Here is a 22,458-nt window from a genome sequence, read left to right as displayed (position 1 = left end):
AAAAACATACTTAATGACTTATGAATTTTAATACTTGCAGGTGTTCCTGCAAAAGTTTTTTTTTAATGTGCAGTGTGTAGAATAGTGGCATCCTGCGGAACAGACTTGGCAGAAATGGAATATAATATTCCTAAGTATGTTTTAATTAGTGTATAATTACCTGAAAATAAGAGTCGTGTTTTTGTTCAATTACAATCTGCAACCTCACCACTAGATGCCACTAAATCCTACACACTGCTCCTTTAAAACTGGTAAGTCATCAGTTGTATTATACAGTATACTTATATTTTGTCCAGATGTTTCCTTTAAATAATGAATTGCAACATCCTCCATATCTTGTAAGGTCATTCAAAAACATGTTCAAGCATTTTTATGTGCTTTATTTTTCATGTCATAATTTCACTGATAATATCTCAAAAGAAATTTGTTTGACACAAGGAAAAGATCTCACCATAAAATCAAATTACTGGAGTTAAGAGGAAACATGTTTTCATTTATCTCAGATTACTGAGAGATAAATGACGTTTATAAAAATCAGCGCGTGTAGTTTGTGGGATTTATTTTGAAAGTGTTGGCCGGAAGCCAGTGTTGTCACTGGTTTTGTTGACGCTGTGTTTCGCTGCTGAGGTGCGTCACATTGAAGCAGAGTGAAGTGAAGACATTTATATGAGACAGCATTTTCACATTAATGAAAGTAGACAACTGTAGGAAACTGAAGTAAGGACACACTGAAACCAGTTTTTGTTGTTAGTTGTCTCCGCCCCGCCCCCCGGGAATATTAAGTTTTGGCTGTCAAGGTAAGGCAGTTTAACTTTTTCTTTCAATGGTCTGACATAATATTTGGAAAAGTAACCCGCATTTGTTGTTTGATACATTTGTTTCTGACATAAAGAATAAATATGTAAGCCATATTTTAAATATAAATCTGTGTAGAGAGGACTTGTTCATGCTCATACGCAGGTCCTGGTCTGGTTATTCAGGTTAAACTTGTTGCGCCCAACTTGTTTACAGCCGCCAACAACTGGACCGACATTACAGAGATTTTTCACACATTAACTCATCTTCTCTTCCGTCACTGTCTTATGTTACTGTTGAGAATTAATGCAGAAGTTATATTTTTTTTTAGTCTAGTTAGTTTAGTTAGGTTATAGCAATGGTTCTCAAATCGGGGTCCGAGGACCCCCAGGGGTCCTTGAGGGTGTTCCAGGGGGTCTGCAGCAAAAAGGGGAATAATTTATTTTCACTCTATTTCCATCCATAAATAACACAATGACAGAATGCATGACTTCTTTGAACATGGGTTTCATACACTTTCTGTAATAAAACATCTGAAATCACAAAAGGGGGGGGCGGGGGGGGGACCCTGGGACAAAATCTTATTAAATAGTGGTCAGTGGTCTAATTTGTGTCAGTTTAGGTGTCCTTAATGTGAAAAGGTTTGAGAGCCACTGGTTTATGGAATGCTACTAATTAAGTTTCCTTTTCCTTTTTCCTGTCCAACTACCCGAAGTGTTCATTTTCAAAACCATTAAGACTAAAAGCAAACAGGCCCCCCAGTAACTCAATATCTAATTACTGTGTTGTAAAAGCTTTGAAACAGCAGCTTTGTATCACTTTGGAGATAGCACAATTTCCTCTCTCCTTCTATTCTTTCCCTTCTAGTCTCTATCTGATCAACTCCTCAGTATGGCTGAGCCTGCTGAGCTGCTGCTCATCAAGGACCAGTATGAGTTAGCATTTCATTCTCTGAGCCGCGGGCTGGCTGCTGAGGAGGCTGGTAAAAGAGCAGAGGCCCTGGAGTATTACAGGAAGGGTCAACAGCACCTTACGCAAGGACTGGAAGTGCCCACTGGGGGGCAGAGGCAGCAGGGAACTAGTTGGGACACAGCCAGACAGCTTCAGCAGAGGATGAGGGACACTCTGAGGACTGTCAGCACCCACCTCTCTGACCTGGAGACCTCTGAGCTGACAACAGGAGGCCAGAGAGGCCAACTGCTGTTGAATCTCCCTCCTAATCTCTATCCAGACCTGGCGCCAAACAGTCAGCCACCCCATAGCGCCCTCCACCATCTCTACCCCACATTACCTGCTACCACCCAGGACACAAGGCCAACCTCAAATACAGCTTTCCCTGCCGCTGCACACACACAAATGCTCCCTGCAGCGGCTCCAGGATCTATAGCCATGGCTAACCCAGGGGACCAGCCTCCAGCCTACACACCACAGCCCACAGACGGCCATCGCAGCCTATCTTATGGTCTTGCTGGAGGTGGTTTCGGTTCAGCAGCAGCAACAGCAGGAGGAGATGGAAACGAGCTGCTTTTCATCCCCTCAGGGGTGCAGATGTTTTTTGTGGCACCAAATGGGCAGGTCAGCTCCCTGTCTTATCCAGGGTTCCTTCGCATCATTGCTTTTGATAGTCAGTGCAAGGATTCTGCTGCTGGAAGTCCCTCAGCCTTTCTACATGTAAGTATAGAGTATGTATAACAAGTGTGGGTATGTTAAGCGTGTGATCGTCGGGTGTGTGTCCTAGAGGTGAGTAGGTGTGAATGGCAAAGTGTTCTATTAACATGAACATAGACTTGAATGTGAATAGTTTTCAGTCTCCAGTGATCACAGTAGGCCAGATGAAACCACTTCACCACCATCAGACCAGTTTTATAACTAACTATGGGTCATTATGTTGCTGTATATTGAGTACTAGTCACAAACAAATGTTCTGCCCACAAATGATGATGTTATCCTGGTGATATATCCTTATATGGAATCATGTGAGTTTGACGACAAAATGCTCATCTTACGATAAAATATGTTAAAACTGAGTGATAAAAGTTGACTTGGATGTATCGTTTTTCTAATTTATTTTCTTGAAATGTATTTATTTGTGCTGAATTTTGAGACATCATTGCATTTAAGCTACAGAGAATTGTTTGGCGAGATGCTAAAACACTATTTATTTTTTTTCTAACAGTGTTTAAAATATATTTGAGTGATGTGAAACTTGCTATGTTTGAGGCTTAAATTGATGACATTAAGCTGTTTCGATGCAAATCTGTTATATTTATGTTTGAGCAATATTACTCTAAACTATGCCAATATTCAAGGAAATGGAAAAAATGGTGGTTAATACCTATCTAAAAAACAATTATAGTTTTTTGAAAAAAAAAAAAAAAAGTTGTATGACTTTTATGGCACACACTCACATCCAAAAGCATGACATTACATCTCTGACCCTGGGTGTGACCTTTTCATTGAGAGCCTTTTGACAAGCTGGTGACAATTTTTGTATTCAGTCAATATAAAACTTACAAACAACAATATTGTATTTTAGCGCCTCTACAAAGCGCGTATTATTCCGTGCTGTATACTGGAGTTCAACCCATGACTGTTCCCACCCGTCCAGGCTGGTTGGCTGCTCTCCTGTATTCTGGCCTGCTTTGTTTCCCAGCAAGACAATGGTCCCATTAACAGATGACTTTGCGCTTCTGTTGTGCTGCTGGTCAGTGTCCTGCACCCTCATAGGGGTCATTCGGTCAGGCGGCATACCAGGGCACGATGCAGCGGCAAATCTGTATCTGTATTATGTCTGTGTGGATGACTGACATAAGTCCTGATGGGGCTAAAATCCCATAATGTGTCTGACTGGAAAAACATTGGGTCAAAAGGAACAAGGGACACTGTCTTTGCTGAGGAATGACAATGAATTTTTGTGCCTTAAAAGAGAAATACACAAGAAACCACAACTTACATAAGAAATGAATTGTAAGTTAATTGTACATGGGATGATTTTCAGTTCCCATTTTATGAATTGCTGTTTGGAGAAACAAAGACGGACTCAACAGAGGCCATCATGTCCTACTTTTCTAATTTCAAAGATCTGAGGTGTTTGCCATTAGTTTGAATTTGAACCAATTACAGCCATGATCAATTTAATTAGGTAACAATGACCTCTCACTTCACCATTCCCCACTTTCTTGCCTGCTTGCCGTCGAGGGATATACATGAAGGCACATATCAAGGATTATTTTTTGTGTCTGTGTGCTTTCAAGGTGTGTGACTGGCTGTACCCGCTGACAACAGACACTCCAGTGCTGTTGGCTAACTCTGGGATCTTCATGTTCCCTGACACCTTGGCAGAGACACCAGGGTCCTACGTGGGCATTGTGTTGTCCTCCGAACTGCCTGCTGCTCACCGTGAGACATTTAAGGACCTCATATTGCAGCTGGCTGAACTCAGGATCCAGGTCAGTCTTAACTGTCAGTATGGAAAAAATGTAAGAATGAACGTATGCATGTGCTTTAGAACAATATGTTTGGGGCATTTTTCTGTGTTTGGAGAAAAAAGGAAGTCATGGGTTGTTGGTTGAAATTTAATAATATTTGATGATTTTCCTGACTGCTCCACATAGCCTTCCATTTGCTTCGTAACCTTCTTTTTCTGTCTTAAAAATATCCATGCTGCTGTTTTGGTGACTCCGAAAGCTCATGTTGTGATGTGATAAAGCTGTTAAACTAGATGCAGTGGTGTATTTCGACACACAGTGCTTGTCACACACTTCTGGAGGAACAAAACAGTTTTTATATTGTGGGTAAAAACATTCTGAACCAGCTGAGCGACATACAGGAATGTTATCTGTTTGAGTGTATATAGGTTTTAAAAGCACCTACTGTGTGTCCTCTCATAATAACTGTGTTACATATGATTTCTCTGACAGGGTTCAGAGGGGGCAGGGTCAGAGGTCATCAACCTGAGTGAGAAAGTCGCCCTTGGTCTCCCGAAGGAGCAAACAGGACTGACAGTGGCAACAGAGGAGAAAGAAAAACTACCACTTCCAGGATGGAGTGAGAAGATGGCCCAAGGAATCTTGTCAGGTATGTTTGTGAGTGTGACTTATTGTTGTACACAGACTATGTATACAGTAAATGTTCTTCTTCCTACAAAAAGGACCACTAGAGAGTGCTGTTTATCAAGTATCAGGATTCAGTGCTGCAGGGAAAATGTTCAACCACCTCTTCATTTTCCTGGAATTGATATTTCATCTCTCTTTAGGCGCTACACGGTTGAGTCAGGGGTTTGCAAAAGGAGCAGAGGTCACTGGTAGAGCCATCCATAAAGGAGCATCCAAGATGCGGGACCACATCTCGCCTGAGGAAACCCCTGCGGAGGTCAGCCCCCGTGTCACCAAAGGTCTGCAGGTGGCTAAACAGGCCAGCGGTGGTGCCATGCGAGTCAGCCAGTTCTTGGGTAAGGACTGAAACCAATATGGGAAGGATTAGAAATAAGCCAAAAGAGGATGTAATTATTCATACAAACCCTTGATTTTCTTTCATGTAACTGCATGCCATTATTTTCCTGTACTGTATATTAATATGGTCATGTACCTATATGTATGCTTCAACTGTATAATTGTGTATATGTTTACAGTCAATGGTGTGAGCATGGTGGCAGGACATGTGGCAGAGAAGCTGGGACCCCATGTGAAGAAACATGGCGCTAAGCTGATCCCGGAGTCTATGAAGACGAGCAAAGACGGCCACGCTTCAAACCTGGATGGAGCCAAGTTTGTGGCAGCCAGCAGTGTACAAGGTATGTACCAGTATAATGGAAACTTCAGGATCAAACTTAAAGTTATATTATTACACATATCTTTGTACATTGTCTTGCTGTTCTCATATTTTTGCTATCTCTATCTGAAGGTGGATTTATAGTTGGTGCAAAGGGTTACCACTGCAAATATCTGTGGCATAGGTTTTGATTTATAGTTGTTGTAGTACTGAAAAGGAAAAGACTACTGTGAGTCTTTAACTCCTTTATAACTCATCTTAAAAACACAAGCAGCCCATGTTGACCAATCACAGTTCTTGTGATCCCCATGTGGTAGTATATCCGTTGCCACCAACCTCTGAGCCTACACAAATTGCTGCAATGCAGAAGTATAGATCCAACTTAACACAAAATGTCAAAAATATTTTTGAAATGTGTGATTAAAGATGGTGATCCAAGTGTTTTTAAAGTACTAAAAAAATATTTTTTCATTCACATCCAAACCAGGTTTCTCTACTGTTTGGTCTAGTCTGGAGACCGGAGCAAAACTTATTGGCAAAAGTGTCGCAGCAGAGACTGTCACAACTGTGAAGTACAAGTAAGTTCAGACATTTCCCATTTCTGTTTTTATTTAGTTTACAGAAATTTTCTGATCGTTAATGTCATTGCCATATCTTGATCCCAACCATTTCCTGAATCTGTTTGATCACTTTAAACCACAGTAGAACGCTGGATTCAGAAACTAGCCTGACTCTTCCCTAAATGTTGCCTTCTTCTTGGTGCGCTGGGGAGCTGATCTGTTTTCACACCTATGTCTTTTCAGATTTAAGGGCTTAGAGAATCTATTAAACATGTCCACCAACATATGACTGCATGGGGAGAAAAGGCAAAGACCTGTGAACTAACAACTGACCCTGTTCAACCCTTTCATGTTCACTCTTTTTACTAACTCTAATTAAATCAGAAAATAACCCTAAATAAGATTTATTCCAAATCTAATGCAACTGCTAGCACATAATTATCTTTAAAACATTTTGTTTCATCATACTGACTTTTGGTGATTAATTTATAACTGGACAAATAAAATATTTTGGGTTGTTTTTTGACTTGGTGTAGTTTAAACCTCTGTTGTATGTCTTTCTTGATCTGTCCATGTCGACTGCAGCTAGATGTAAATGCTTGCTTGTGGTGGGTGGTAGTGGTCTTGCTGTTGATGCTGATCTGTATCCCTTTTTCCTGGTTTGTTACTAATAAAAATGCCACAAAGTGAAATATGACTATGAAATGTGTTTTCTTGACCTCTGGTGTGTTAACAACAGTATCAATATCACATATTTGCTCCAGCATGTCACTTCTGTACACATCTTCATTTATTTTCTCACACCAATTCCTCCCTAACTCCACCATATTATTCATGGTAAAGGCATGGTGGTGATGCAGGCCAAGCCACAGACATTGCTCTCCAGTCAGTGGCCAATGTTGGTTTGACTGCATACAACATTGACAATCTGCGCTTCAGAGCCATCCTGAAGACTACAGGCAAGGAAGCAGCCAAGGTTATGTTGAAGAGTGGAAAACCAGCAGAAACGCAGGGGGAGGAGACATCCATGGAGGAGACACAGAAACAAGAAGATGAAACAGAGACTGAGAGGATGAATGTGCAGAAGAAAGAGGAGGAAGAGAAGCAAAAATAAGTTTCCACAGTACATTAAGCTAATTTTGTCTGTTAAATTGATGGCTCACCTCTTTATTTCTTTCCTTTTGAAAGGAAATATAGGCCACTCATTCCTGAAGTAGATTTTTTGTTGTATTAATTGTTGATGTAATGGGAGTTGTTGATTACTGGGAGTAGCCCAAGTCAAAGTGTAACTTCACAAGTCTCTCTAGGTTGGCATTGTTTTGTCTTTTTGTACATGATTGTATACACTTTCACATATAACTTTATTTTTATGCTAGCATTATATATTTATAGCCTCTATATTAACATATAATTTGTTTTCTTTGACCAAACATTCCAGTAAACAACAGAGTTGACAATTGCCTGATATAATGTTGAGATCTATATGAAAGTGGCCATAAGAAAAATACAAAAAAAAGAAAGGTCTTAGAGAGGGAACAAGGTCTTAGAGAGGGAACAAAAAACATATTATAGGCCTTTGCAAATGCTCTTACACACGCACACAATGAGAAGAACTTGGTACGGAGGACGCTAACTTTTAGAACTAATTTAAGGACCAGTGTGTAAGATTTAGTGGCATCTAGTGGAACGGACTTGGCACAAATGGAATATAATATTCATAAGTATGTTTTAATTAGTGCATAATCACCTGGAAATAAGAATCATTGTGTTTTTGTAACCTTAGAATGAGCCCTTTATATCTGAGAGCAGGTCCCCTTCCACGGAGGCCGCCATGTTGCACCACCATGTTTCTACAGTAGCCCAGAATGGAAAAATCAAACACTGGCTCTAGTTTTTTCACGGGTTTCGCGGTTCTTCTACACACATGGAAGGGGATGGCAAGGTGTGTGTCTATGTGTGTGTGTGTGTGAGGGGGGTATTCAGTTGGTTGCAATCTGCAACCTTACTGCTAGATGCCGCTAAATCTTACACACTGGTCCTTTAAGCACGAAATTAGCGTAATAAAATGGCTACTTGCAACAAAGTTACTACATGTGAAGATGGTCTAATTTACGGATGTTCCTGCGCTCTACTTGCAAATCGAGGAGGCCATTTTTTTTTCCCTAGGATGGCGAAGTCAAGGGCCGCCCTACTCTGTCTCTGATTGGCTAGCACTCGTTGCCTTCGTTGGTTGGGTTGGTTAGGTTTAGGCATGAGGAGTGAGATTGGTTAGGGTAAGGGTAAAAACATCCGGGTAAGCCAATTAGAGGCAGAGAAGGGCTGGTTATGACTTCGCCATCCTAGGAAAAAATATCGCCTCGAGGAGGAGGTTTTATTTTCAAACCTCCCGCTTATCTGCGCCATCATTTCCGACGCCTCTTGAACAAGCAGGAAGCAGCGGTCTCCATGGATACGCTGAGGCACAAACTTTTCTCCAGTTGATGCTAGTTGTTCAGGAACATGACAGCAGACAGCGACTACAGCAAATACGATTTGGCACGACTGCAGGCCGAACTTGAGCAAGAAAGGGAACTTAAGTAAGTATTGTAGAAGTGACTTTACACTTTGAAAGTTAAATGTTATTTTCCACAGCAAACGTAGCATTGTTTGGCTCTTGATTCTAGAGAAATGCTGGAGGAGTCTGTGTCTGATCTGCGGAGCACCATGTGTGAACTGCAAGAAAGGCTGCACAGTGTTGATGGGGAAGGTGAGTCAAAGTCTTATTTGACACAGATGTTGAGTGATTTCAGAATATATCTATCTGTCACGTGGCAACATGTTACCCAGTACAGGTTGTATCCACTGGTTTCTATCAGCCCAGTCACTATATATATATATATACATTTGATGTTCTGTCTGTAATATCTTCTCCTGCTCCAAATTTGACAAATAGTCTGACATCGTCCTCCTGTTTTATTATGATGCACCAGGAAATGAGTGGAAGACAAGATTTGAGACCCAGAGAGAGCTGAACGGACAGTTAGAAAGACAGATCTCACTCATTCATGAGAGACTGGAGGACCTACGAGGAAACCCCATGGGTAGGTTTACAGACTTTTGCCAGATTTTAAGTACATTCGCTGGGTTTTATTTGAAGCTAAATACCTACATGCACAGCTAAGGACTGATGCTTGGCCTCCCTGGCTGGAGGTTGTTCCATGTAAAAGGCAAATATGATAGAAAGTGTTTAGAACAGGCTGCTGCTTTCCTAAAGAACTATGTATATTATGTGAGTCATATAAAAGTATATAAATACCTAAGCTGTACAGTCAAATGTAGCATGGTCCAACAGGCCATTTAGTTTGAAAGAAACTGTATAAATTATTCTGTTTTTGGCACATACTTCCTGTAGACAAGTAGGGGATGTTGGAGCTATTCAAAGCAAGCTCACTTTTCAACTGTATTAGCACATAATAACAACATAACTTAAAAAAAATAACATGACAAAATGTACAACGTGATATATTCACCCATCTCAAGCTAGCACACACATAACACTCTCACGCACTGACTCTTCTTCACTATTGTTCTTCACAGATCGATTGGCCTCTATCCGATCATATGACGACATGCCAGTAGTGAGTGCAAACATGTTCGTTTTCTATTGAGGTTTTTTCTCAATATTTTTTGTTGTACTAGTGTTATCTAGTGAGTTTTTTTTTTTTGCAAGTGCAGATTAAGGGAGAGCTAAAAGCATATTCAAGATACATACATACCAGCAGAGAGAGCCAGAGACACAGAATTAGTAGCTGGAGGAGACGGCGGGCAGGGCAGAGGATTGTGATGCCAGCTGCTCTCCATCCTCCCGTTGATACAGGCTAAATAAACCAGAGTTTAATCACAGCACTGTAATCATGGGATTACAAACCATGGGAGAATAATGCACTCTAATTACAATGCTTTAACACTCCTACACACGCTGAAATGTTGCATCGTACAGTCTAAATATGTGTGTGTTCATGTGCCTTAAGGCAGAACTAACAGATGCTCATTAGTGTATCCGAGGAGTGACTTTGATCTGCGAGATTTTGGACTGAAGATCTTTAGACAATTTGCGAATGTGACGCTGAGATAGCCTGAGTGTGTGAGAAGGATATAGATTATTTTTAATTAGTGCAGTGACAAAACAAGAGCATGCCGCAGTGTTTACATCTCCAAAGAAAGACCTGAACATTTCTCTAATGACGCAGTGATCCATTAGCGCCGGACTAATTCCTCAAAATGTAACGCCACACATGGAAACATGCTGCCTAAAGCTGGCTACATGTCTTATTTTGGGAAGGATAAAACTGTTCCAAACCCAGATACAGTATATACTAAGTCTCAAAACTCATCTCTTTATTAGAAATCTCATGTCTCATCTCAGCTGCTATGTGTTTATGTGGAAACGGAATAATTTATGAATCTTATCCATGTTCCAGCATGAACTGTTGTGGAAACGTTTGATCATGGCTAATAGCAGAGTGCAATCTGAGTACACATTGATTTGTAATTAGACATCAGCAGTGCAACATCTTTATACTCTGTGGACTTTTTGTTATATAATGAGCTGATTAATGGAAACTCTTTTCTGCAGGATACACTGAGACAGCGTCTGAAGCTCCTTACTGATGAGAAGTCTGACCTCCAGAGTCAGCTGATGGACTGTCATCGAAGGATCGAACAAGAAGGAAAGGTGTGGATCTCAGCCGTTCCTGCTGATATAACACACAGTTAGAGGGGATTTTGTTGACACGATGTCTGCTGGTCTAGTTTTATTATTTCTCAGACAAGCAGCTTTACATATTTTCCAGTTTGTAAATATTCCAGTTACAAATTACCACCATTAACAAAGGATTGAAAAAGATTTGGCTGATGATTTTGTCTCACAGTCTTTTATTTTTTACACGCAAAATCAAACTCTAACCTTTGTCCCTACTGCTGCGACTGGGCCAGTGCGCTGTTAGTTTAGCAACTTGGTTCTTTGTTTATTGTTCTGCTCAGCCAACAGAGAGATATTAGTTGAAAAAAGGTTTAACAGGCAGCATGTGCAGCCAGTAATCCTTGTTATAATCTGTTGCTCATTACCACTGAAGACCAGCTGAAATACACTAATACACACGCAGCAAACACACAACAAGCACTACACTCATGAGTGGACAGATTATTACAGACAGACAGAATGTAGTGTAGTCCATGAATGGAAAAATGTAACAACATAGTCCTATGTTTCTTTCAAATATCAGGCATTTCATAAAACCAATGATGAGAGACGGGCATATCTTTCAGAAATTGCTAAGGTAAGCATTCACTTTCATCATCCATGTCGACACTAGTTCTCATAAATACTGGGAAGTTAAATAAGTGTGCTCTCCATCTCTTCTCTTTCAGGCATAGTTATGATTTCTCATTCATCATCTAGTGCTGTTCTCTCTTGTTATATAAGAGGTTAACTTGACCAAAAAGTGTGTCAAGGACTTTCTGGCTTATGCTGCAGCAACTCTGGTTCCTGCAGGGCTCAAACAAACGCAATCTCATGGAAACTCAGCTACATTTCTCTCTTGAAACATTGCTGCAACAAATCTCTACATTTGAAGTAGCTCTCTCCAGCTTGGGACTGATTTATGCCTGCTGTGAACACACAAACACACATACATGTGCATTCAGCTAAACACAATGTTTATGTGTCTGGAGTACACTTACTGTAATTACTCATGCATTATCACTGCCACAGCTGTCCTCAACCCTCGATGCCCAAAGAAGACAGTACTCCACTCAGCCACAGAGGGGGATAGAGAGCAAACAGAGGTCAGTGTGACACAGCACCTACAGGTGATGGACACAGAAATATGAACAACTGTGCAATAAATGCAGTCAGTGCAACACAACAAACTATGTCCTCAAAAATGACCTTAAAGGTGTATTAACATCTCAAAAACAGAACATTTTAAGCTGCATAGGTAGTGTTTCATTGTGTTTGAATGCCTTATATTGGTACCAGATTAAATTTATTTTCATTTTTTTATTAGATTTATTTAAAAGGAGCCATGTACAATATGATATGCAACATATAGTAAAGGCTTCAATCTAATGTGTTTGTGAGGCAGAGACACAGTGAGCGGAGAGATAATGTTCATGTGCTGTCTATTGGCAGATCACAATAAAACATATACACACTAATGATACACTTGACTAAAACCATACAGGACAGATAATACTAAGCTGTGTAAACTGTTATATCCCTTCCGTCCCTTACAAATGCAACATGAAGCTGATATTAACCAAGTTAAAAACCAGAAAAAGTGCATATAGTGCAAACATCCTGTAGAAAGCAGAGGGTTTTTTTATTGCTTTGAACCAAATTTTAATTTGGCTTTAAATTGAATGTTAGAACTGCAACACTGTTGACTCCCCAAATGCAGTGAAACAAAAGGGAACAGTTCTTATGGAAGATATTTTAGGGTGCCCTCTCAATGAAGGGAGACAAAGTCACAAAACAGAAGAGAAACCGTAATAGTTTGATTTTAATTTTATGCACAAAACAGACTAAAATCAGTTTATACTGTAGCCCCCCCCCCAGACTTTTTTAAACTACATTCACCATGTGACATAATTTATTTGTTTTGCGATCAGACTTAATTTTCATGCACAAGCTCTTGATTTGTAGTTAATAAAGTAATGGTGACACCGGGTGACATCCGCTGGTGGTGGATAAATTAACACCAAACTAATAAATGAATAAATTCTGAGATGTATCTTCCAAGACTATTATTGCTACAACATTTGAACTGAGAAATGATTCAGTGGTATTTCAGCTCTCAAGCTTTTGTTAAGCACTTTAATAGAAAACTTATTTTCTGCATGTTTCTGCTAAACTAATAATACTTTTTCATTACTCATATGATCATCATTCATCATCATTCACATATGATCATCATTCCCTGTTATCTCTGGCATAGAGGGAAGCAGACCAGCAGGAAGTCGGAGGCTGATACTAAGAAAGGAAAAGAGAGAGAAGAAGATGGAGTACGTGTGAAAGGAGGAGGTGGTGGTGGTGGTGGTGAAGGAACAACAGCGGAGAGAAGAGAAGAGAAGAAAGCCCAACAAGGAAGCAGGTTGCCCACCCTAAAGCACTACCTGAAACACAACCCCTAACTCAGCCTGGTGTTTTAGCCCCCTTTTTTTTTTATAAAGTGGTAATGTTCCTCTCTTCTGGGTATGCTGGAATGATTGAAAATTGACATATATTTATATTTTCAGCACAAGAACACAGTATGTCCTTCAGCTTTTTATTGTTCACATTCCTCAAAGCTTGGTTGTGAGGCAACAGTGCAGTTCCTTTGTAGCGTTTCTGTGCCACAGTCAGTGTTGTAATCCAGTGTTTATTTTACAACTGATGGCAAATACAGTGTTACACTAATCTCATGTTATAAAATGTTACATTTATAATGAAATCTGGCATTATTGTTTTCTTACATGTTTCAACAAAAAAACGTAGCTATAAGGAGAGAAGTTTAAGAGGGAGGAATATAACAGGCTTTCAGTGCAGTGAGGTCATCACCTAATGTTTCAGTGCCTGCTGAGTCTGACATTTCTAGTGTCACTGCGATTTTTTTTTGAAGCGCCTCCTACGGCTCGCATTTACGTAAATCCACCACTTTCTCCGTATGTGGTTCATCTACATGAGCAACCAATCACCCCCATCCCACCCACTGACCGCCTTTAGAAATGTGGGTGTAAGAAATCTGTATCCACATGACACGCAGTAGTGAATATGAAAGTTGCCAGAAGCTATTTCATTCGTGATTGTGAAGAAGTGTGGAGGATGGGTTCAGTTCTTGTCAGCCTCACAATACTGAATTGAAACATTATCCCATAACAAAGGATGTGGTGTTGAAGGCAAGAACAGCATGAATTCTTAATTCTGTCTTGTCTCTTTGGCTTTATCTTGTGAATTTCCTTGTTCACTGCTCGGTCTGTAAGTGCAGTGACATCATATTAATTCATGCTTGTGATGGCTTGTGACCCAAACTTTGGTTTTGGGGCGAAGAGCAATTCATAAAGATGAATAATGCATGACTTTGTGTCCAAGCCTGGCATGGTAACGTGTTGTAGTGACAAGGGAGCTGGCTTTTAAGTCGTACACCCTGGTGTCAACAAGCATCAGGCCTTCTGATCTGTCCTTAAGCATAACACTGAGGGCCAATCATCTTCACCTTGCTGTGAAGACAATGTCCTTACCATTGACTGTATATAAAGATGTATATACAATCAATGGTCCTTACATGAATGAATAAAAACATTTAATTTTTTCTTACAAATCTGGGTTTGAAACAACCTGATAGCAGTTAACGAAAATGTCCATGCAAACATTTAATTGAGCTGTGATATTGTACTACCACTCCAAAGAGTATCACCTGATGACATCATTAATTCAGGTCATAATGGTCTAATTTCCAGCTGAGGGTGACATGTTGCTGGTATTGACTTTACTGTCTAAAATCATTGGTACAGCAGCACAGTGAATTCTGATTTAGGTGCATTTTCCCTTTACAGGTCCTCTCATATTTCTGATATGGCTGGCTGACTTGGTGTACGGTCCTAAATGTGCTGTAGTGACAGGTTGTTTGTCTCAGATTAATGACTTAATTTAAGGATAGCCAGTCTACGTTGCCTTATGAAAGAGTGAGCACATTCACAGTGCACCACACTCTCTGCCTCTCTCTCCATCTCCTCTCTTTTTTTTCTCTCTGTTTTTGTGCGCAAACTCATTTTAGTGCAGTTCACTGCATCCTGCCCATGAATCACAGCCACTGAGTAACCACCTAGACAACTTCTGGTGACAGGTGAAACACACTGACAAATCACTACAGTATCTATCAAAACACCATGAATCACACTTCTGCTGCAAACAATGTAGTGTACGTCCAAGCGCATATCTGTCCGTGCTTGTATAAGAGACACATTTGCAAGTGCGCATGCGAATATTCACATGCATACACGTGAGCTAAATATGCATATGCATTCATGTGAGTCAGCTTCTGCCTTAACACCTACAAGATTTGAGAAAATCAAGGACTTTCATGGCCATCACTATGTTCACACACCATACTATGTTGTGTGAAATTATAAACGAATGATTTTAGCATAAAGAGGATGAATGGAAAGAGTCTCTCTGTAGGATCTGTCAACAGTATGAGTAGGTGGGTCTTTAAATTTCTCCTCTGGGCTGTGAAATTAAGTTGAATGTAATTTTCAGAATGATTCCTGATGGGATTCACCACAATACAGAGCATAAGACCATCTTACCACATCTGTATGAGCCTCAACTTTGTGTGTTTATTATCATTCACTCCGCAGAAATACCACCGATGCACTCAGTTACGCTCCTGTTTGTGTGCTTAGTGTCTCTGTAAGAACTATTAAAGTTAGAGTCAAAAAAATGGCAGTCATAGATCAAGGTCAAGGAAATCTTTTTTTTATCCCCAGGGGGCAATTTGTTGTACAGCCAGCAGTACCACACAACCATCAGACAAAACAATAAATACAACAAAACATGTTGGGTATTAAAAGGCCAATGGCAGCCGGAACAAAAGAATGCATAAGCCTATTGGTCCTGCATGTCGGCAGACTGTATCTGCGGCCAGATGGGAGCAACTTAAACTCCCTTGATAGGGGATAAGTAACTGAGAGTCATGGCATAAAGAAGTAATCCCTGTCCTTTTTTATGAGAGACGGTTTACTGTTTGTCCAATACACATGGAATTTACTCTGTATATTGTAATTTAAATGTAAAATTTACTGCCAAAATTCTCCATCTCACTATATACAAGTCAGTTGAATTACAGGAAATTGCCTTGTCATGCAAAGAAGATCTCTATGAAGCCTTGTGCACATTTTATTACTTATATGGATGCAAATATATGTGGACATTGACAAATAACAGATCTGACTTGCAAATTGTTAGGCCTAAAAAAAGGAAATGAGACCATGACCCTGCTTTTTAAATCTTTGTCCTGCCTTGTCCTCCATCTTTCTTGCGCTGGTCCAAAGACACTCACCCCCACATCTGCCCTGTTTCCCTAGAATTTATTTAGACAGGAACACGTTGTGAGCCCACAGTTTGTGACGCACACTGGGTACTTATGTGTGTCCTCCCAAAATAGAAATGTCTGTACGGGGGGAAAAAAATGTCTTCCTGTAATTCACATATTCTGATGTGCATATTTACGCATGCAGGTCTCCTCACGGAAGCACTTAACACCATAAAAGATGCAATCACATACTGTATTTGACTGTTAAAATGTCTTGTATAGTCATGTAAGTTCTGGATAAGATAAACTGGATGGATGGTATGTGGCCTTTTAAAACAAGCATTAAACATTTTACACATTCAACACCTAAAACACTGTAGATACAATGATAGAATGGCAGTTTTGTAAGAGACTGGGGCTGCAACTTTCATCAGCACTGGCACAGATAAGTGCTGGGTAACACACACACACACACACACACATATGGTTCACCAGGGAGTGGATGATGGAGCGGAATTGGGTGGTCTCTGGAGGCCAGGATGTGGGTCAGTCTTTATCGCTTCCATTGCTCGGAGAGTCCATTTCCTGCCATCGCATACAACTTCAGAGCTTAAAGGAAGAAACAAGGTTTTGAAAAAGAGCAGAAGAAGCATAGTTCTCTTCCTTTATGCCGCTTTATGGAGTCCTGTGTAACTCAACGTATTATGTTATATGTCTAAATAATTTACTCATATAATCCCAACTGAGTCTTCATACAAGATATAAAAAAATGTGATTTGGTAAAAAAAAAGAAAAAAAAGAAAAAAATAAGCCTAGCATACAGCATTTTGATCACTGTGAGCTGCACTGCAATTTGAATGCAAAAGTGTAGGTTTCAGTTTCCATGAGCCCCCCTAGTGTATACAATAGAGTAAGTGTATATTACATAACATGCAAATATTCTTGTGGGTTAAACATAACTCTGCACTGTGGTTAATATTAACCGTATGTGTAGCCTGTATGAGAATGAAATAAGTATATATCCCAGATCAGTTAGGTATGATTGATGAGTCTGGTAACCACTATGACCAGTGAATATTCCAGAAATGTATTTTTTGTCATTATAGGATTAAAACAAATCAAAGAAAAAAAAAAGTAATTTTTCTTCCTTTTGATTAAACAGCAAGTGATGTTGCTTTGAAAGAAAGGCTGTGAAATGGTCACAAAAGTGGGGTGGGGGGCCAGGATCGACCCCCCTTCTAGTTGACGGGTGTCCTCGGGGCTGGGGGTGCAGGACCAGAAGCATCCCCAGCACGGGTGGGAAGCGTGGGTCTGCATCCTAATGAGGGGTGGGGGGCGCTGAATGAAAATCACGACAGAGTGACGTGGAGGAGGAGAGAGGAGGTGGGTGAAAAGAGAGAATGGGAGGGGAAGCAGCTGCTACCCAGTTCATTTCCAGTCCAGCCTCTGCTTCTTGCTCATGCACACACACACATACACACACACACACACACGAAAACAGCCAACACACACTGGTGTCGGTGGTGGAGCACAACAACCGGACAACAAAGGGGCGCACAGGACAGCATCACACGTTACCAGCATCCAAGGTTCAGCGACAAGCTCACTGAACTCCATTTTCACATCTATTGGGAAATAAAGAATCAGTCATACTGGAGGTGACCGTCACAGAAGCGTTAATTGCTCACGTAGGTAAGCCTGTCAATGTGCTCCTCTTCATCAGCACAAGTCTCTCATTCGCTCCATTGTCTTAAAACACTTCTCGGTGGTACGATTCACGCCTCTTCATCTCAAGACTAGAAACATCTGTCACATTTTTAATAATTGTTTTAAGTGATCGTTATTTTAGGTCGGGTTTTTTTTCGTGTTGGGCAACTCCTCATGAAGACTTGCTCGTGCGGGTGCACGCGGAGCTTCTGAATATTTATAAAGAGGGAAATAAATTATCGATTCGTGACTGTCGCTCTCTCTCCATCCATCTGCGCTTCTGAACAAGTCAGCCGCACTCTGACAGACAGTGTGGGTCGTCATGAAGCATGCTGTCCGCTGCTCGGCTTAAGAGCACTTAATCTGTCATTAGGGGGTTATTTTGAGACCGTGCACTAGCGACGGACATCGACTGGCTACCTTGTATCAGACGTCCAAACCTCTCCTCGGTTCTTCCTTTCGAGAGGTGTCTGCAACCTTTTGTTTTTGTTTACTTATTCGGTAGTGAAAACTTTTTCTTGTGTGTGTGTGTGTGTGTGTGTCGCAGACAGTACAGCCGTACTTGTGAGCCTGAGCAGTGAGATGGAGATGGAACATTTCGACGACCGGGACAAAGGTCAGAGGCACGGCCGGTCCAGTGGCAAGATGAACGGGGTTCTGAGTCCCACACACAGCGCCCACTGCAGCCTGTACCGGACCCGGACCTTGAAGACTCTGAGCGCGGAGAAGAGAGCCAAGAAAGTGCGCTTCTACCGCAACGGAGACCGCTACTTCAACGGGATTGTTTACGCCATTTCCACAGATAGATTCCGAACCTTTGACGCCCTGCTGGCGGACCTGACCCGCTCCCTGTCCGATAACGTCAACCTGCCCCAGGGAGTCCGCACCATCTACACCCTGGATGGCTCCAAGAAGATCTCCAGTATTGACCAGCTGATAGAAGGTGAGTAAACTGTTACACACAGCACACCTGGAGTACTTCACTTAAGTTTGCAGGTCTATGTTTGATCACATAATGCTTGACATGAAAGCTTTGCAGGACAGTTATTGTTCTCATCCACCAGCATCCATAATATTATCCAAAATCTAATTGTGTGTCTGTACATCTCTTTCTCTGTCTTCAAGAACACTGCCAGACCTAATGGCCTGTCAGCTGCCATTTTATGTGATCTCTCCCTGATGATCCCTGTTACAAAAGACTCTGAAAAATGAGCAACATTAGACCCACTTACATATATACGGGCTGGTTTGAAATAAGGCTCAACAAGATATTTTTATGGGTGCTGCTCTATAAAACTGCCTAATCCAATTAAACACACTGTAGATTAATATTATGTAGATTATATCACTCATTTGATGACCATATGGTGATACAGACATATGTCTAAACTCAGATTAGCTCTCTCTTGATCTGTTTTACTCTACTAAATGCCAGTATCATTACGTCATGAGAGTGACGTGGAAAGAGCTATATGTTGTTGACATCATTTTTGAGATATAGAAGATATATACCAAAAAAAGGAAGAAAAGCAAGCTGCAAAATATCCTATATCTACATATTATCAGTCATCTCTTGTTGCTTTCCTCTCCTTCCTCTTCTCGACCTCCCTAACCCCAACAGGTGAGAGCTATGTGTGCAGCTCCATTGAAGCTTACAAAAAGGTGGATTACACAAAAAACGTGAACCCCAATTGGTCGGTGAACGTCAAGGCCGCGGCGGCGGCCTCCCGTGGGCCTCCTTCCCTGGGCAGCGCTAAGGCCGGTGGCCCGGAGAGCCGCGAAACCAAGGACTTCATACGTCCAAAGCTTGTGACAGTGGTGCGGAGCGGAGTGAAGCCCCGCAAAGCTGTGAGGATCCTGCTGAACAAGAAAACGGCCCATTCCTACGAACAAGTCCTGACCGACATCACCGATGCCATCAAGCTCGACTCCGGAGTGGTTAAGAAGATCTACACGCTGGAGGGCAAACTGGTGAGAAATCTTCCTCAGGTTCTCAGCAAAAGCATGAGATTGCATGTTTTTATGGTTTTCGTAGCAACAAATCTTATAAACATTGGTAGTGTTTGGGAGGGCAACACTAAGCACAGTTTTTGTGGTATAAAATGACATCAAACATGTCTATAACTTGATTTTATTATGGCTACCATTGCTGGTTGTTTGCCTGCATTCAAGTTGTTTCTAAAGCTTGTGGGCTAAATGTAATCTCTGGCAATGCAGTGAGTGGAAACAGATGTTTTGTTGCAAGTGTTGCACATGATAAGTGGTTTCATTGAAGGAAGTAGACCAGACGCTGAACTAAGAGACACATTTTCTATCGCTGTTTGGTCATGGTTTTATAGAAAGATTCAAAATCATAGCAATTAAAAGCCATCATTGTGGTGCTTTTGTATCGGTGTTACATGAAGAGGGGAAAAAAGATCAGCAGGCTGATACAAGGATCAAAATAGCTAAATATTTAATGACGACACTCTCATTTTGCTTTCATGAATGAAGAACATTTGTGTCCCCTTCTCACAGCCAGAGCTGTAGAGAGAGAAAGAGTGACACACAGAGACAAGAAAGAGGTCAAGAGAAGGTAAAGATTAAACAAATCTATGAATGGAGTCTGGGTTTCTCACCCACGCTGTAGCGATACGTGCCAGTGCTTTGCCTTCGAACACAGAAATAAACTGAGTCACGGCCCCCTTGACAGTCCACCCACCTATTCAGCTCCCTCTCTCAGCTGAGGAGGGAGACACTATAAAAAGAACTAGCTTCAAACCATACGTGCCTGCTCACTCTAAACAAAACTGCTATACCTTACACACACACATAAACATGTACAGATCCATGCATATATTCTTCACTGCTGCCGTGAGGTGTGTTAAAACATGTTCACTTTTGGGTATATTTGTCAGCGTGGGGAAGACACAAAGAGAAAGTCGGCGTCTCTGCCAGGATGTCAGGGTTTTCAGGTTATACTTGTGACGTGCTTTAGCTTACTAGTCTCTTCCTGTTTGCCTACATGTCACCTACCCAGCTCTCATGTCATCCCACATCATCGTCTTTTCTGTCTCTCTCTGTCTGTCTGCTCCCCTCTCGCTAGATCATGTTGTAGCTCCAAGTTATTGAATGTAGCGACACAGAACCACTCTTCCTCTGGCAGCACCATCAGAATGACACCGTTATTTTGAAACAGATTGCGTTTGACGTCAAGGGCGTCCTGCCATTTTGTGTCATGCTACAGTAATCGTTTCCTAAATGGCCAATTTGTGACTCATTTTTATGAATATGGTCTTTGCCCTGTGGGCTTCTCATTCTTAATTGCCATTTTAGTACTATTGTGTTACCGTTCATCCCAGTACTACACAGTAATCTTCATGTGTTGGCAGTGGCGCTGGCAAGCCGTCCTGTGTCTGAAGCCATGCCGTCTATTTAATGATCCACTGTTAGCCCAGCAGGAAGTCACTCCAGATTTCCTGATCTGACCTGCTGTTAGATCCAAGCACCAGCCAATAAAATCCCAGGATCAGGTTTTCCTTGAGAAACCTCCTGTTGGGGATTAAACTCACGCTTTTGTACAATGCCCACTAACTCTGTGGTCGCCATTGGTTACAGTTATCTTGGAGATTACTTAATAAATGCTGCTCTCGCCCGGTTCACCCCTCTGCGATTGGAAGTAAGACTATTATGGTTTATGCTATTTTTAGACATGGTATTGATTGGGGCCTGTAGGCATGGTAACACGCTTACTGCCAAATTGGCTGCGCTGAGCTGAGTGCAGAAGCAACTCTGTCTCATTTTTATGTGTGATTGTGTGTGCAGGCGTGGGTTAATGCGTGTGGGAGAGTTGGTGATAATGGAGAGAACAGAAAAATGGAGAATGATGGATGCTAAAGCAAGATGGGAATTAATGATGGGGAAACTAGGTAGCAGACTAGATCGGAGCAGCTTTGCATATAGGACTGAGTGTGTCTGTACGTGTTTCATGCATTAGAGACACGTCTGTACAAAACCTGAATAGTCTCCTGTTTCTGAATAGGTGAAAGGTCCCAGAAAACACTAGATAAGCTTGTAGCAAATGTAAACCCCCTATGAAATGTGGTTAATCCATGTTCACTTGACTATTATATAGAGAGAGAGAATCAGGCTTATAAGAGGACTCTTATAACATAAAGAACTGTAAGACAGTATAACAAAATCAATTAAGATGAACTAACAAATAAGTAAACTATGTCTGATATAATTCAAATGAATGTTTGAAAAAAAAGGTAAATATTGTATGAATGAGTGAAGGCAGGAAGGATAGGATGACTAGTGAACAAAGTGTATGTTCACTTGAATATACATTATTGAATATCGGGAGCACGCTAAAGGTAATTACCTGAGTGCACACTAGGATAAAGTTACTTTAAGGGTTAAGTAGAGTATGTGTGTGTGTGACTGTGTGCGTACATGGTTTTGTGTGTGTGTGGGCCGCTGCCGTCAGCTGAGTTGTGTCAGTCATTGAGCCTTCGGCTGAAGTAGGTTTCTGGGCCTTTCTGAGTCCCAGCAGAGCCGCAGAGCCTACAGAGAGAGAGAGCATCTGAGAACAG

The 22,458-nt window shown here is 41.2% G+C and overlaps 3 protein-coding genes across 6 annotated transcripts in view; all 3 read left to right on the top strand.

Annotated features, from left to right (window-relative positions):
* The first annotated feature begins 603 nt into the window (after nucleotides 1-603).
* sparta (spartin a) lies at nucleotides 604-8,212 on the top strand. Of its 2 annotated transcripts, none has more exons than XM_067608242.1 (8): nucleotides 604-797; nucleotides 1,663-2,466; nucleotides 4,050-4,244; nucleotides 4,716-4,872; nucleotides 5,051-5,245; nucleotides 5,426-5,587; nucleotides 6,053-6,143; nucleotides 6,969-8,212. In XM_067608242.1, the coding sequence occupies exons 2-8, from the start codon at nucleotides 1,687-1,689 to the stop codon at nucleotides 7,237-7,239; spliced, it is 1,851 nt and encodes a 616-aa protein (XP_067464343.1). In that variant the 5' UTR covers nucleotides 604-797; nucleotides 1,663-1,686; the 3' UTR covers nucleotides 7,240-8,212. The 2 variants fall into 2 exon arrangements, with proteins under 2 accessions (XP_067464343.1, XP_067464344.1); XM_067608243.1 differs by lacking the exon at nucleotides 6,969-8,212 and adding an exon at nucleotides 6,369-6,817.
* A 125-nt stretch (nucleotides 8,213-8,337) lies between these two features.
* Nucleotides 8,338-13,597, top strand: ccdc169 (coiled-coil domain containing 169). The gene is made up of 8 exons (XM_067608244.1): nucleotides 8,338-8,701; nucleotides 8,789-8,871; nucleotides 9,095-9,205; nucleotides 9,702-9,742; nucleotides 10,741-10,839; nucleotides 11,390-11,443; nucleotides 11,878-11,951; nucleotides 13,103-13,597. The coding sequence occupies exons 1-8, from the start codon at nucleotides 8,625-8,627 to the stop codon at nucleotides 13,296-13,298; spliced, it is 735 nt and encodes a 244-aa protein (XP_067464345.1). The 5' UTR covers nucleotides 8,338-8,624; the 3' UTR covers nucleotides 13,299-13,597.
* Nucleotides 13,598-17,378: 3,781 nt separating this feature from the next.
* LOC137195682 (serine/threonine-protein kinase DCLK1-like) overlaps nucleotides 17,379-22,458 on the top strand; it is a 47,891-nt gene continuing 42,811 nt past the window's right edge. The window contains exons 1-3 of one of the 3 annotated variants that reach the window (XM_067608241.1): nucleotides 17,379-17,869; nucleotides 18,432-18,827; nucleotides 19,506-19,855. In XM_067608241.1, the coding sequence (XP_067464342.1) occupies nucleotides 18,467-18,827; nucleotides 19,506-19,855 (711 nt within the window). In that variant the 5' untranslated portion in view covers nucleotides 17,379-17,869; nucleotides 18,432-18,466. The remainder of the gene's footprint in view (nucleotides 17,870-18,431; nucleotides 18,828-19,505; nucleotides 19,856-22,458) is intronic. The other 2 variants (XM_067608238.1, XM_067608240.1) reach the window with 2 other exon arrangements.

Source organism: Thunnus thynnus, chromosome 13 (genome assembly GCF_963924715.1).
Source record: "Thunnus thynnus chromosome 13, fThuThy2.1, whole genome shotgun sequence".
Taxonomy (NCBI): Eukaryota; Metazoa; Chordata; class Actinopteri; order Scombriformes; family Scombridae; genus Thunnus; species Thunnus thynnus.
Note: the sequence above shows the minus strand (reverse complement) of the source record. Positions and strands in the feature narration are given on the sequence as shown.